A 13357-nucleotide genomic window follows, 5' to 3' on the forward strand; every position below is an offset into this window, starting at 1 on the left:
ATTCAAATGGGAGTGTGGGGTAATGCCATTGAAATCACTTCTGCTCGGAAATTGAGAGGATTGCCTTCAACTCGTAATGAAAATTGCTAGTTTGCCATCTCACCGCATTTGCTGAAAAGGAGGTCCTTAAATTAGGAAAGGAAACACGTTGTGGTGAATATGGGAAAAGGCTAGATTTAGCTACTACGCACGCAAAAATTGTTTTCCTGGCTATATCAACATCTTTGAACTACTCAAAATTTGATTCGTAATTGTTTGGCATACAGCTTAACTTACTAGCATTGAAAACTTTATTAATTCAGCCCACATCATAATTAAAAATTCGGAAAACCACCATGACCAAATTCCAGTTACTAGCCATGGATCAGCAGGTGATGTCGCCCTAATCGCATTTAATTAGAAAACGCAAATTATGCCATCGAAAACTGGCACTAGAACCCGCCAAGTTGGCATTTGGCATGCGGCCGGGTCTTGGCCGCAAACTCAGCATCCAGCAGTCCGCATCCAACATCCAGAATCAGGGTGACACGTTGCCGCACTTGCTGGGCTTTTAATGAAATCGCTTGGCATATGCTGCGACGAGTGGGTACGGTGGTTGGGCGGTTTGGGTGGTTCGGTTGGTTGTCAGAGGTCGGTGTCAGTCCCACACACACACTCATCCACACACCTGAAGTTTTATTTCCACGGTGGGTCAGGTGGGTCACCCAGGCAGTCAAAGCTGACACGCACACGCTCATATTTAGGCCGGGTCGAGTGGGTGGGATGAGTGGTGTGGGTGGTGTGGAGTTGAGTGGGTGGCGTGAGCAGGAAACGGAAGTGGGTAGATGGCCCTCATTGCGCCCGACTGTGATAAGAAAGTGTCAACACAAACGTGACAAAGCTACAAATGTTTAATTTTTATGGCTGTGGTCGGGCATTTGCCTTGGTTTGCGGGCGGCTCACGTTGCGCGTGCCACGCCGCTTAACTCAACTTATTTACAGTTGGCAAAGGGTTCGAGAGATCCTGGCCACATTTGGTCAAGCGCTCCGTTTTTGTGCCGAAAATCACGTTTTTACCGTAAACATGTTGCAAAGTTCGCGGCTGTTTTATCTTCGGGCATAGTTTTCCCGCTTTTCCCCGCCTTTCCCGGCCAGCCAGTGGGCCAATGGGTTGAGAACGTGTCACATGGCATAGAGAATAAAATGGTTCTGCTGGTGGCTGGCGTGAAATATTTAAATTTAGTTAAGGCTTAGGCACTCGGCATTTATTTGTTTGACCAGCTGGATGAAAAACTTGCTCAAGCCAAATTAATTTAGTATATATTTAAGGCATATTTAGCTATGCTCCAGCAAATAGCAAATCGCCAGAGAAAACATTTTTTGTTTTGGCAGGACTCTGGCTGCTGTCGAAGAACACCAACTTAATTTCTATGCAAGTTTTTCGACTTTGTTTGGCTGGCTAAAATTTTAATGCAAGCCAAGCCCACATAAGAGTGTGCTCGAAAGTACCCACACACACACCGTAACAAATTCGGAGGCATAATGAATGTGCAGCAACATTTTTGATGGCGCCCGCTGACAACAATAAATTACTTTTGGCTTTAAACGAAAACCATTAGCATAAAACTTGGCAACAGCAACAACAGCGGCCGCAACAGCAGCAACCAGCCAACAACATCCTTTTAACGCGGATACTAGGCATATAGGCATACTGGCATACTAGGCGTATGCGCAATATTTGTCTGGCTCTAATTTTAGCCAACAATTTGCCAGCACTTACATGATTAAATTGCAGCCCCGAACGCTGATGATGATGGGGTGGCGGCGACTGGATACCCGTAATGGTGATGGTGTTGTGATGGCTATGGAAAAATGAGGAGGGCAAACTTTTCAAATATGCGAGTCTTTTAATTAACTTGCCGGCACTTGTGAAGCTCTGTGTTTTAATATATTGTACGAATATTCCCTTTTTTTTAGCCTTTTTCTTTCTTTCTTTCTTGCGAAGCACGCTTTTATTAAGCGTTTCATAATTTCATGCAGTAAACTTGCTAATTGCGCCGCCTTGCTTCCTTTTTGCTCGGCACTCGACTTCACTTCACTTCACTTCCACTCCACACAACTCAACTGAGCTCAGCTCAGCTCAACTCTCAACTTGTTTCGGTATGCCGCCCTTTTTGCCAAGACTTTGCCGGCCAAGAAAGAAGGCTGCCAAAAAAAGTGTGTATAAAATAATAGGAAAACATGGCAAAGAACAGCCGGAGTGGAAGCCTGTGCGAATTAGTTGCACCAAAGTGTTTTCCGTTTTTAATATTCCCACCGACTTGGGAAAAAGTTGCAGAAGGAGCAGAAAGGCGAACATCGAGCATCCCGGCCACTTAGGACACTCTTGGCCACGGCTCGTCGCTTTTTAGCCGCCTTGGTCACTGGCTCGTTGGCTCGCTGGCTCACTTGCTCAATTTCCGCTTTTAATTAAATGAACATTAGGCCAAAAGGCTGAGCCCACAAAAAAGCCACCAACCACCTGATGGCATGAATGCCACGAGCAGCATTTTACATTTGCAGGCGTTGGCGAAATTGCGCGTAAATTGCATGCAGTTAGTTTTAAAATTTAAAATTAATTTTTAGCTGGTATTTGCCGGGCTGAACTGCTGGCCTTGTTTGCCCGTATTTGTTTGTGCTTTAATAGCTGTTAATATTTATGAACCAAAAGTTCAAACAACAAACAACGGAATAGAGCCAACTGTTGTCGATATTTAACGATGCATTCGGTGGGCGAATTTGTGTGCTGCGAGTACTGGCTTTATATTGGATGCCAGCCAAAAGGGCCTAAACAAACAGCAGGCGTGAATTGGCTCGTAATTATTCAATAACAGTTTATTTAAAACACACCATTAGGGCTTCATTGATGTAGTCACTACAATTTAATAGCTGATCTAACTTTTCAGACCTATAACATTTTAAAATTAATCAACAGAATGGTATTATTTACTGGGAATTTCATGTTTTTTTCCCCTCAATTAATTACATTTTACTAACTATATTAATTATGAAATGAAGGCAGGCAAAAAAAGTTGTCAAACGTTTTGCACCGGGTTATATTTTGCTTCTGTGGCGTAGTACCAAATGCACAACAAGATAAGGCAATCCAAGGCGATTAACAACTTCAGAAAGTTCATTTGCAGCAATTGCATGCGCACCACTTCAAAATCTGAAGAGCAATCCATTACATATATATACATCTTATATATTCTATAGATCGAGCTTACCATCTTCCTGCTGTTGTGCCTGCAACAATCTAAGTTGAAGTTCGGGCAGCAATTGATCGAATTCTTTGTCAATAGTCATCCAGAAAGTCACAAGGCCAGCGGATGCATCAAGAGGAATATTTCCAGCAGGAGCTGGCAGGGCGAAATCCGGATATTGGATAGTTAGAAACAGGATACAAAGGCAGTTACTAAGTGGAGACATTATTGATCAGACTCCCATGAGCGAAGAACTCTTTATGAATGTCTCCTTAACGAGGTTCCCCAACATTTGCGTAAATATCGAAATAATGAACAAAAACTACGTAGGAGCGTGGCCTGTACTTATATTAATATATATATATATACTTATATAAACATCATTGTTTAAATACCCCAGACAGAAAGCAGCTGCGAAACAAACAATGACGAGCAATATCCGAGGCGAAGGTTAGGCGACAGAATTTCTCCTCATGGCGGCGAAGTACTCGTGGATGAATCTGTTGTGGTTGTTTCCACCGGGGATTCGGTTCTGGATTCCGTTGTTGTAAACGTCGTTATTCTAGTCGTTGTGGTTTCTTGCGATGGCGGCGTTGAATCGGTTATAATAGGCGCTGTATTTGCAGATGGCGGTGATTCGTCTCCATCATCACCGGTACCAAAACTGCCCATGAGGCCCAAAACTCCCTGTATAAGAAAAAATAAGTATCACTACAGACAGCAGTTAAAAGCATAATTCTAGAACCAACAAACTTATACAATACTTTGCACAATATTTGGATTTCGACAACTTTCAGACTAAGTTCTATTTGCAGCGACACAAAATCTGCTAACAAAACGTTTAAAAACAAATTATTGTTTTCGAGAACAAAGGTGATAATCTTTCCACTGTATATCTTAATGGTTTTATTATATTACCTATATAGCCTTGACTTACCTTTAAAAATTCATCCCATATACTTTGAATAACGTCAACAGCTACTTTAACCGGAGTAAAAATTCCAGACGCTGGCAATGTATTTTGGGAGGTTTTGTTGTGGCTGCTGTTATCCGAGTCTTCGAGTCCAAAGATATCGCTCAGTAAGCCGTTTCCAGATGAATCCCCTCGGGGGGTAATCTTGTCGAGGAAAATGCCATGGGCACTGGCCAGGCAGCCGAGGAGGCACAACCAGATTAGCAGTTTCATGACGTTATATGGATGGATTGGTTTTCTTCTATCCTACACCAACAAGCAGATGTGATCAAATGTCTAACAAGATGCGGAAACATTTCGTTTTTGACGACTGCTCTCGAGCTGATTATTCTCAATGACCCTGAAATTAAATAAACGGCTGTACAAATATCTGAAAAGACCTGACATCATTTGCCTCAGGTGTGACTGACTCATGAATGAACCGTGTCGTGACATAAGTAGACTTAGAAATGTGTTTAAATTATAACATGAACGTGATCAAACATACTCTTATATGCGGAAATAACTAACAACATGTATATGTTAATAATATAGCTATAAGGTACTAAACTTTATTATCTTGAGTTGTTCTTAGCTCAGAAGATTTGTTTTTGAATAGGTTTAAATAAAATGTACTAAGCTACATTCTATTTACTTTAAGTTTAGAATTCAATTCAAACTGCTCAGCTAATCCTGAAGGCTGGTATTTGATCGCCGTTGAATGTGATTTTCCAGCAAATGTGCCATAAAGGCCATTCATTTCATTTCGCCGTGATACTCGTCGGCAAAGTCGGACATCTAATTGGCCCTAATATCGCTGTCATCCGCACTTACACCCCAGTTGCACTCAGCCAGCATTATGGCTTTGATCTGACTTAGACATATGCCCAGGATAATGGCGTTGGCAGATGCGGCAGATGCATTTGCCCTCCACTTCGTGGGGTGCGACACTCGAGCGCATCGAGTGGAAGGCAGTGGAAAAGCATTTCAAATGCATTCACAAGCAGGAGCGTTTTAAATTACTCCCAATTTGGGGCAAATCTGCGGGGTGATGACTCAGTCATTTCGGGGGAGGACTCTTCATTGGAAGGGGGTCTGGTGTTCAAGCTCCAAGAAGGCGATATGTGCAAGTAAGCTTCAATTAATATGCAGCAATTGCATGTACACGCTTGGGTTATCTGCTGCCACCTAATTGTTTATTTATGTGCACTTCCTACGCCATCTAATTAACTGAGTGCAGCATGTGGATTACCTGTCATTTCCACCCGTTGTTTATCGCCAGTTTCAATTGATCAAATTTGCTCGAGGAAATCAAGCGTCCGCACAAAAGCAGCTCCAAAAGTAGCAAGTAGCAAGGACCAAATAAAAACGAGGATATCCCAGAAGAAACTAGCAGTCTCATCTCTTGGCCCCGCTGCCTGATCTATGGCACTGCAAGTGTCACATAAATTACAAGCGGAAGCATCAAAATGCTGTCAAATGAAGAAGGCTAGCAGCGTCGAATCGAGTCGCGTCGAAAAGGATTTTCATTGCCGCATTCTAGAAGCGAGTTTCACTTGCAGTACACGGAGAAAAAATCTTAACAGATTACAAAACCTAGAAGATATTGCGCGCTCCGTGTGAGGAAAGCACAGCATAAACTTTACTTAGATGCAGTGTGAACATGCCATATTTCCGTGGTGCTTATTTAGGAGATAGGCTTTAGCTAAATGCAACTTTTCTCTATGTGCATTTGCTTGGCTCGATTTTGCTCGGATTTCTCGGAAGCTTGGCGTTTAGTTTTTCGCATTGGCACTTTGTCTTCATCACAGGCGACGAGCGGTGGCCGCAACAAGCTCATCATAGCCATCGACGGCCGCATCATCGTCTCTTCATCGTCATTCTCATCGCCGACGTCGGCGTGCTCCTACATAGCTATAAACATCAATTTAGGAACGAAAATTGGTTTTCAGATAGCTTCCACACACACACATACACATGTCGACGCACACTTCTTCAGCTGGAGAAAAATTGTTTTTCGCTTTAAGTGACAAGCAGTGAGAGCTAACTGACGACAACTTTGTCGATGTCTTAGTTCGCGTCTTGGTGTAGTGTTCCTGGTTATTTATATGTTGTTTTTTGGGGCCAGAGAATTTCGTCATGTCGAAGCACCCATGTGGAAAGTAATAATCTAATAAAAGAGAGACAAACACACTGAAAATAAAATTCACATCTGTGCTTAAAAAGCTAATATTTTGTGGCTTTGTTTCATGTTTTAGCAAAAACAAATATGTTTATAGTATATTGATGACAAGTGAATATTGCAGAACTTCGGGCGTTGACATTGAGACGAATTGAGCACACCCATGCTGCGCCATAAATTTATCATTGCATAACCGCAGGCGCATGAATAAGGCATTCAAAATGTGGCAAATGGAATGTGCATAGCTGAGCCGAAAGCCGGTATGTATTGATGATGATTAGATTGATTGAAAATTCAATGGTCTAAGCCCAGTTGGCCAGACAATTGACCAATCCTCAGCCACTCCACTCGTAAAATGCCAGCAGAGCCTGTCATAAACCACAAACACATACACTCTTGAAAAACAGCACTTCACTGGCGTCAAAAGCGAAAATTATTTAAATTTATGCCTGGCCCAAAAAAAAATAAAAGAAAAAGGAAGTAAACAGCGAAGACGGTCGCAATGTGTGCCAAATGAAATTCGTTGAAATTTTATGCAAACCTCAACAAATTGTCATTAAAAGCGGCAACACACATACACACACGCAAACAGGACTTGGCCATAAACAGAGCCGCCATTTGACCGTCCATATTTATGATGTGAACGACAAGACAAAATGGACTTCCGGCCGGCAAAAACGAGCGAGAAGGAGAGAGACGGGGAGAGTGTTTAGGGCCATGGAGTTTTGGCTCTTTGCATTTTAATAGACTGACCCAAACGCTTTTGGAACCACATGCAGAACGCGAAAATACAAACGCCTGCACTTGTATGTACACATATGTATGTATATGTTAGACAGGGACATGTGTGTGTGTGTGTGCGAGCCATTTGCAATGCAAATTGGCAAAAGTTTAAAAAATTTATGCGGCTTTAATGGCACCTGGCGACTGCAGAACGGACCACGGATCCAAAAACCAGACCACAACAACCAACCACACCGAACCAACTAAGACTATTCGAGGAAATTATATACTAAATAGCAGAATAATTTTTTGGCATTTGTGCTGCTCATTTTCTTTTTTTGCCCTTCCCCACGTTTTTGTCGACTACATTAAATGCAAATTTATGCCTATTTGCTGCAAGAAAGTGTAACGGAACCTTGCTGTTGCTAGCTGCTTGTTAAACTCGCATAAATTTCGCTGGCGGCTTCCCATTTTGCCTGACACTAAAAGGATGTAGCACCAGAGATGGGAGGGGATTCACTTTTTCGGACTGAGCTGAGGTACCAGTTGTGTGACGAAAGTGTATATTTAATAAGAAGTTATCTATGGAAAAGGTTCAACTTTTACATAATATTTAATTCGTTACAAAGAACCCTCATTATATTACTATTTATAGGATATTGTGTAGAAGAAATTCCAATTAGTGACGAAGCACACCACTCCTTTGGTCTGCACAGCTAATAGGTACTAAAAAGGGTTTTTAGGTACAAATTCCAGCCAGAATATTGAGAAATTCATCAAAGCCATGGGCGTGCCTTCGAAGGAGGCAAATAGAGGGATTGAACTATGGCAAACTATCGTCACTTGCATTGTGCATTCGAGCAATGCTCGCAACTTATTGTTGTTATCGCTCTTTGCACTTCTTTTGACTTCTTTTGGCTGCCACTTGGCAGGCGAAACTCTTTGCAACTTGGCTAAGTAAAATTTATGTGCATTTCTTGTGCGCTTCTGTCCCTTCAGTGCGAAATGTGCCAAGAAATGTTTGGTTTTGTCTTCCTGTTTTTTGTTTGTTTTTTTTTTTGCTCTCATAGGCGCAGCAGGGCGAGCAGCCGAATTGGAAAAACGTTAGCTTCAAATAATTAGCCATTAACAATTGGATAGCGACTTTTGACCGTCTGTTGCCAATTTCCTCTGGTGGCCCAAAGTTTTACGCTTTATTGTGCCTGGTTATATCATCCTGAGTTACGCTGGCAAATTGCTGCCTTGCTGCAACTTTTTGTGCCCGAATGGCGCTCAATAAAACGATTTATGCTGCCTGCCCCTTTCGAGCCCTGAAAACTTAGTGAACTTTTGCCAACATTTGTTTTGTCTATTGCCTTGTATCTTGTGGCATTTCCTGCAGCCACCAGCTCTCAGCCACTCAGCTGACTTGGCCTAAACTCTGCAACTTATTAGTGCAGTTTATCCAACGACGACTCAAGAAGCTGCGAGCGGTTTGTCTTGGGGTGCCCATAAATCTCGGTGAGGCAAGTTTTCGGACACGGCCAGCAAATAAACACCCGGGGTCATAAATCAGGGCGCTGCAACATGGCCAACATGGCGAACATGACGTGCAACATGCACTGCGCCAAAAAACTGCATTCTGATGGGCTAAGAAAAAAGGTTCAAATCGAAGTTTGCTGGGCGTGGCTAATGCAAATCATGCAGCCGCGACAACAGCTACACATTTTGGCCAAATTGGCCTGGCCGCAACCGCTTGGCTAACTTGGCATTCATGGCGCTGTGATTCCGAACGCCTCTGCATAATTTATCATATTCATTTGGGCTCATTACCCGTTGCAGTTATGAATAATAAAGGGGTAGCAGGAATAAAAAATTGATGTGCCCCGCTAATTGAAGCAAGTTTCACGTTACTTAAAGCCCCATGTCAACGCCAATTGGGGCTTTGCGAAAATTCGACCACCACCTGGATTATATTTTGCGGACTTGCCAGCCGCTGATGAACATGCATGTTCAACAATCGCTGTTCGATTTGTGGCCCTCGCTGCATTTTGGCCACTGTCCGACTGCACAACTCATGTCATGTGTGACAAAAATCGAGCATTGAAGCCATTGACAGACGCAATTTTGGCCAGCAATTGTAATTGGTTTAGGTCCTGGTTGGCAGTTGTAGCTGCAGCCAGTTCGAACCATGAACCGTTCGTTAATTAACATGTTCGTGGCTTTGCTGGATGTAACTGTCCATGTCCTGCAGCTATCTCTTGTCAATTGGGGTGGACCTTTGAGAAGTAATTGCAATTTCTCTTTATTTATCTTATTTAAGTTACTGCACTTACTCGCTCACTTTGCCTTGATTACTTTGTGGGTCGTACGACAAAGCTTCAGAGCCGCCTGACATTAATTGTTTCCCAGTGGTAAATATTTAAACTGACATAAGTATCTTTTGACAAGTCTGATGGAAATAAAATACTTTAACAATTGAGCAATTATTAAGATGATTAATAATTTGGTAAGCTGATCGTTCGCTGCTAGTACAACGAGGCGTATGAGTTATTTTGTAAATTTCGTTGAGATGTAACTATAAAGCTTATCCAGCAAAATGTTGGTCCACTCCGCTGTCTAGATTCTATGCAAAAACTGCCACCGTTAAGCGAATCATTTTGCACGCGCAATGAACTCATCGCCAGCGTGGACTTAATCAAATTTCGTAGCGCAAAATAGCTTGGAGAACAGCATTTCCCGTTTCGGGCATTTCCGGCACGTTTTTTGGGGCGGACGGAGTCTTAGCATACTTTGGAGCTCGCTTTATTGCGCTGTCAGTGAGAGTGGGCGGCTGTTATGCTGGTAAATGGAGACGAGGGCCCACGTTGACACACTTATTTACCAGCTGGCCACGGCAGCAGCTCCATGGTCATCTCCTGGTCGGTCGGGCATCCATCCCAGCCCTTCTGCCCCCATTTAATCTGCTCTTTGTGCGCCGAGCTTGTTGCACGCTTCACGCTCGCAATGGCACGCGGCGCATAAATCAATGGCAACGATCTTTACGTGCTGCCTCAAAGTTTCTCGTTCAACATCCGCCACATCTAGAGCACTGAGAGAAAAAATGAGCAGTTCGCATAGGGAACTTAACCTGATTACCAGAACTAACAGGTGCTTGCACTTTCCTATCTTGAACTGTATAAATAGTGCCTTAATTAAACACTTTTTCTCTCAAGTGAAGGAAGTGCATTTTTCTAAGTGCACGAAACCCGTGCTCTTCAGTGCTTCTCACACCAACACTCACGCGCCTTGCAATCTTTATTGCACATTGCGGCTTCCGGTTGGCGGATGCGGATGTGGATGTGGATGTGTGCTTGTGTGTGAGTGCGCCCTTGTTTGTGTTTGTGCCTCATTTTAGTTGAGAACGCGGCATTAAAATGCATTTGGCTTTCAATTTACTCGCACTCGCGTAATATTTTCATTAAGTGTTTTCTTTTTACTCATTTTAGCCACGTGCTCAACCTCCATCTGTTCACCCGAACACTTAAGTACTCTAAATTGTTAATGAAATGTTAAATGGCTCGGAGTGGCCGAAGGAAAACACAATTCGACGCCTGCTGATTGACCGTAATGAGCCAGTTACGCAACAATATTCATTAATTAGTAATTAATAATGACCCCTGTGGGGCAGTGGGACAGGTGTTTGCCACATGTGGCATTAATTGCCCAGGGCAAGGTCGATGCTGGGCCCAATTGAATGGTCAATTAAGAGGGGAAGAGCAATCACAGTATTTGGGCTAATTAGTATGGTCTCCGCTCTTCCAATGAATTTTCGGCCAGAAACTGAGACGCCAAATGTCATGCAAACAAATTCATTAATTTAAACAGCAGTAACAAAAAAATCGATCAGTTGACAGCAAAAACAAATGCATTTCGTGAGCATGGATGTGAATTGGTAAGACCCAGTTGAACACAGAAAAAAAAACGCAACTAACAGCAACTGAAGTGGAACGCACAGATAGACAGCTGTTGATAACGCCCAGAAACCGTAGCAGAATCCAAACCAAACCTAACCAAACAGAACTGGCAGACACAAACATGTGTAGGATTGCCAAATCCTCTGACTCCAGCTTTGCACACCACGCTTCCAAAATGTCCCAATCCCTATCCCTTATACAACTCCCATTACCATCCTCCATCCTGTATCCTCCATACTCCAAACTCCATCCTCCAGCAGCAAATGCGCTTGTCCCATGCTGATCCCTTTAGCTGTTGAATTGCAAATTGTTTGTATCTGGCGTCAACAATTTGTTTTTTGTCTCCGCTCGTAAGAGCCTTATGTCGGAGTAATGGCAACTATCATATAGTTTGCCAAGCCAGATTATTAATGTAACTTTGCTAAAAGCCAGTAATGGCAAGCACTTCCTTTCCAGATTATCAACTTGGAAATGATCTCCAGCTGCTGGCTGCTAAGATAAGCTTCTTTTAATAAGCGACAAAGCTAGAAGTTCATCCAATAAATGCAAGGGGATAAAGGCGCAACTTTATATTTTAAATATTTGACGAGCTCTGTACTACGTAACCAAAATAATATAGTGCGTAAAAGTTAGGAAAGTATCAACAATATTTTGCCGGGTATAAATGCATTCTTGCGCACTTTCAGAAATTTATACAATGATTTCCGCTGCACTTCAATAATCCAATAAGATTTTCACACCTTTTGATTTAAAATAAGGGTATTCCGAGATCGTTTTGATCTAGATCCCCCATCTTTTTTTTTGCATTTTTGCCCATTTTTTGTAGCTCGCTGACAAAATGTCCACCCATCTGTCACGGCAACCGGCAACAACTTTCAGCCAGCGGGCAGGCATCAGCAACAAGCAATCCGAAACTTAACTTTTTTCATACCCTACATGCGCAATTTGTATGATTTCCAGCTGCAGTTTTTTGGTTGCGCTGTTTGTAGGTTGTCAAATGCGTTTTTCCCACTTGTTTTACAATTTTTGCTTTTGCAAGAAACAAATTTGAATGCACAGCAAATGGCAAATGAGCAAGTGCATTGTCAGGGAGAATTATTAAATTGCTGCGGAGCAATGGAGGCTGGAAAAGTGGGCGGCGAGTGGGTGGAAAGTGGGCGGGGAAAAAGAGCAAGTGCCGCTTAATGGTCTGGCCATGTCGTTTAATTTTTTTGTTTTTTTTTCCCCCAGCGCTTTGGTTGCATTCTGCTGCATTGTGCGCTAAATACTTTGACGTCTTTTTATTGTGTGCTCTTATTTTATGCATTAAATTTGCTTATTTTTTTTTTGTTTGCCTGTTTCGCCCGCAAGCATTCGAGCCATTTGCATTTACATATGCGCATTGCTTGCTGCAAATTGTATTTAATTAAAATTTGTTGTAATTCTAGAAATGGCCGGCAAATGCGGCCATAAAGCAGCCCCATGACAGCCGCAAGGACGGACCTGATTTAAGTGCGTGCATATGTAGATACTCGTATACCATTTACGGCGTTTTCGATTTTTGGCCAGCACTGCGAGTGCGCTCCATGGTAAATAATGAATGCCCAAAAATGCAGTAATTTATCGCCATGTTTATCTGCTACTCATTACTAGGCAGCGGCAAAATCTGCATAAATATCATATGTGCCACATGAGTTTGAGTGTGTGTGTGTGTCATTTTTCGAGGGTCGTAGGGAAAAGGCCATTGCAAATGGCGATAAGCAAAATTCAGTTTTGTTAATGGCTCGGCCAATTCAATTTGCGGACGTTCATCAATTTCACTGGCAAATGCAAATAGCAAAATGATAGGCAAATATTTATTGTGGCCCGCATAATGAGTGAGAAATCTTGTTTTGGCAACCAAGTCAGGTGCCAGGAAGCCAGATCTAATGGATCCAGTTTTTGCCCAAAGGGATGACTTCACCATCGCAAGCATTCCGTGCATTTTGCATGCGAAACAGCAGCATCATAAGCATTAAAACTAATGCGCCGAAAAGTAGACTGTAGTAGAAATGTAAAGTCAACTTTATTAGCTCGAGGAAAATTGTGTCATTTGTATGTCTGCGCGTGCGTGTGTGTGTGAGAGAGTTGTTGTGTGCTGAAATTTGATGCTACTTTTCCAGAGATGTCGTCTTCCTTACTCCATAGAAGGGGTGAAAGTATACGTTCATTCTGATTTTCCGTCTTATGCTGCTGTTAAATGCTTTTAGCCAGACTTTACAGACTGCCAAGGGTCATGGCACTTTGTTTTCTTTGTGCGTGAACTCCAGGTTTGCTTAAGCCCCAAAAATCATAATGAATGGAATATCTGCACCCATATCCCCTT

At 42.6% G+C, this 13357-nt stretch overlaps 2 protein-coding genes across 2 annotated transcripts; both read right to left on the reverse strand.

The window, feature by feature from the left end:
• Positions 1-2835: 2835 nt before the first annotated feature.
• On the reverse strand, positions 2836-3524 carry LOC116801679. Its single transcript, XM_032722695.1, has 2 exons — positions 3246-3524; positions 2836-3187 (listed from the first exon to the last, which is right to left on the reverse strand). The coding sequence occupies exons 1-2, from the start codon at positions 3445-3447 to the stop codon at positions 3054-3056; spliced, it is 336 nt and encodes a 111-aa protein (XP_032578586.1). The 5' UTR covers positions 3448-3524; the 3' UTR covers positions 2836-3053.
• A 24-nt stretch (positions 3525-3548) lies between these two features.
• On the reverse strand, positions 3549-4498 carry LOC6617185. The gene is made up of 2 exons (XM_002041476.2): positions 4159-4498; positions 3549-3908 (listed from the first exon to the last, which is right to left on the reverse strand). Exons 1-2 carry the CDS (start codon positions 4405-4407, stop codon positions 3693-3695), a joined length of 465 nt encoding a protein of 154 aa, XP_002041512.1. The 5' UTR covers positions 4408-4498; the 3' UTR covers positions 3549-3692.
• Positions 4499-13357: the final 8859 nt, after the last annotated feature.

The sequence above is a fragment of the Drosophila sechellia genome, chromosome 3R (assembly GCF_004382195.2).
Source record: "Drosophila sechellia strain sech25 chromosome 3R, ASM438219v1, whole genome shotgun sequence".
In the NCBI taxonomy this organism is placed as follows: domain Eukaryota; kingdom Metazoa; phylum Arthropoda; class Insecta; order Diptera; family Drosophilidae; genus Drosophila; species Drosophila sechellia.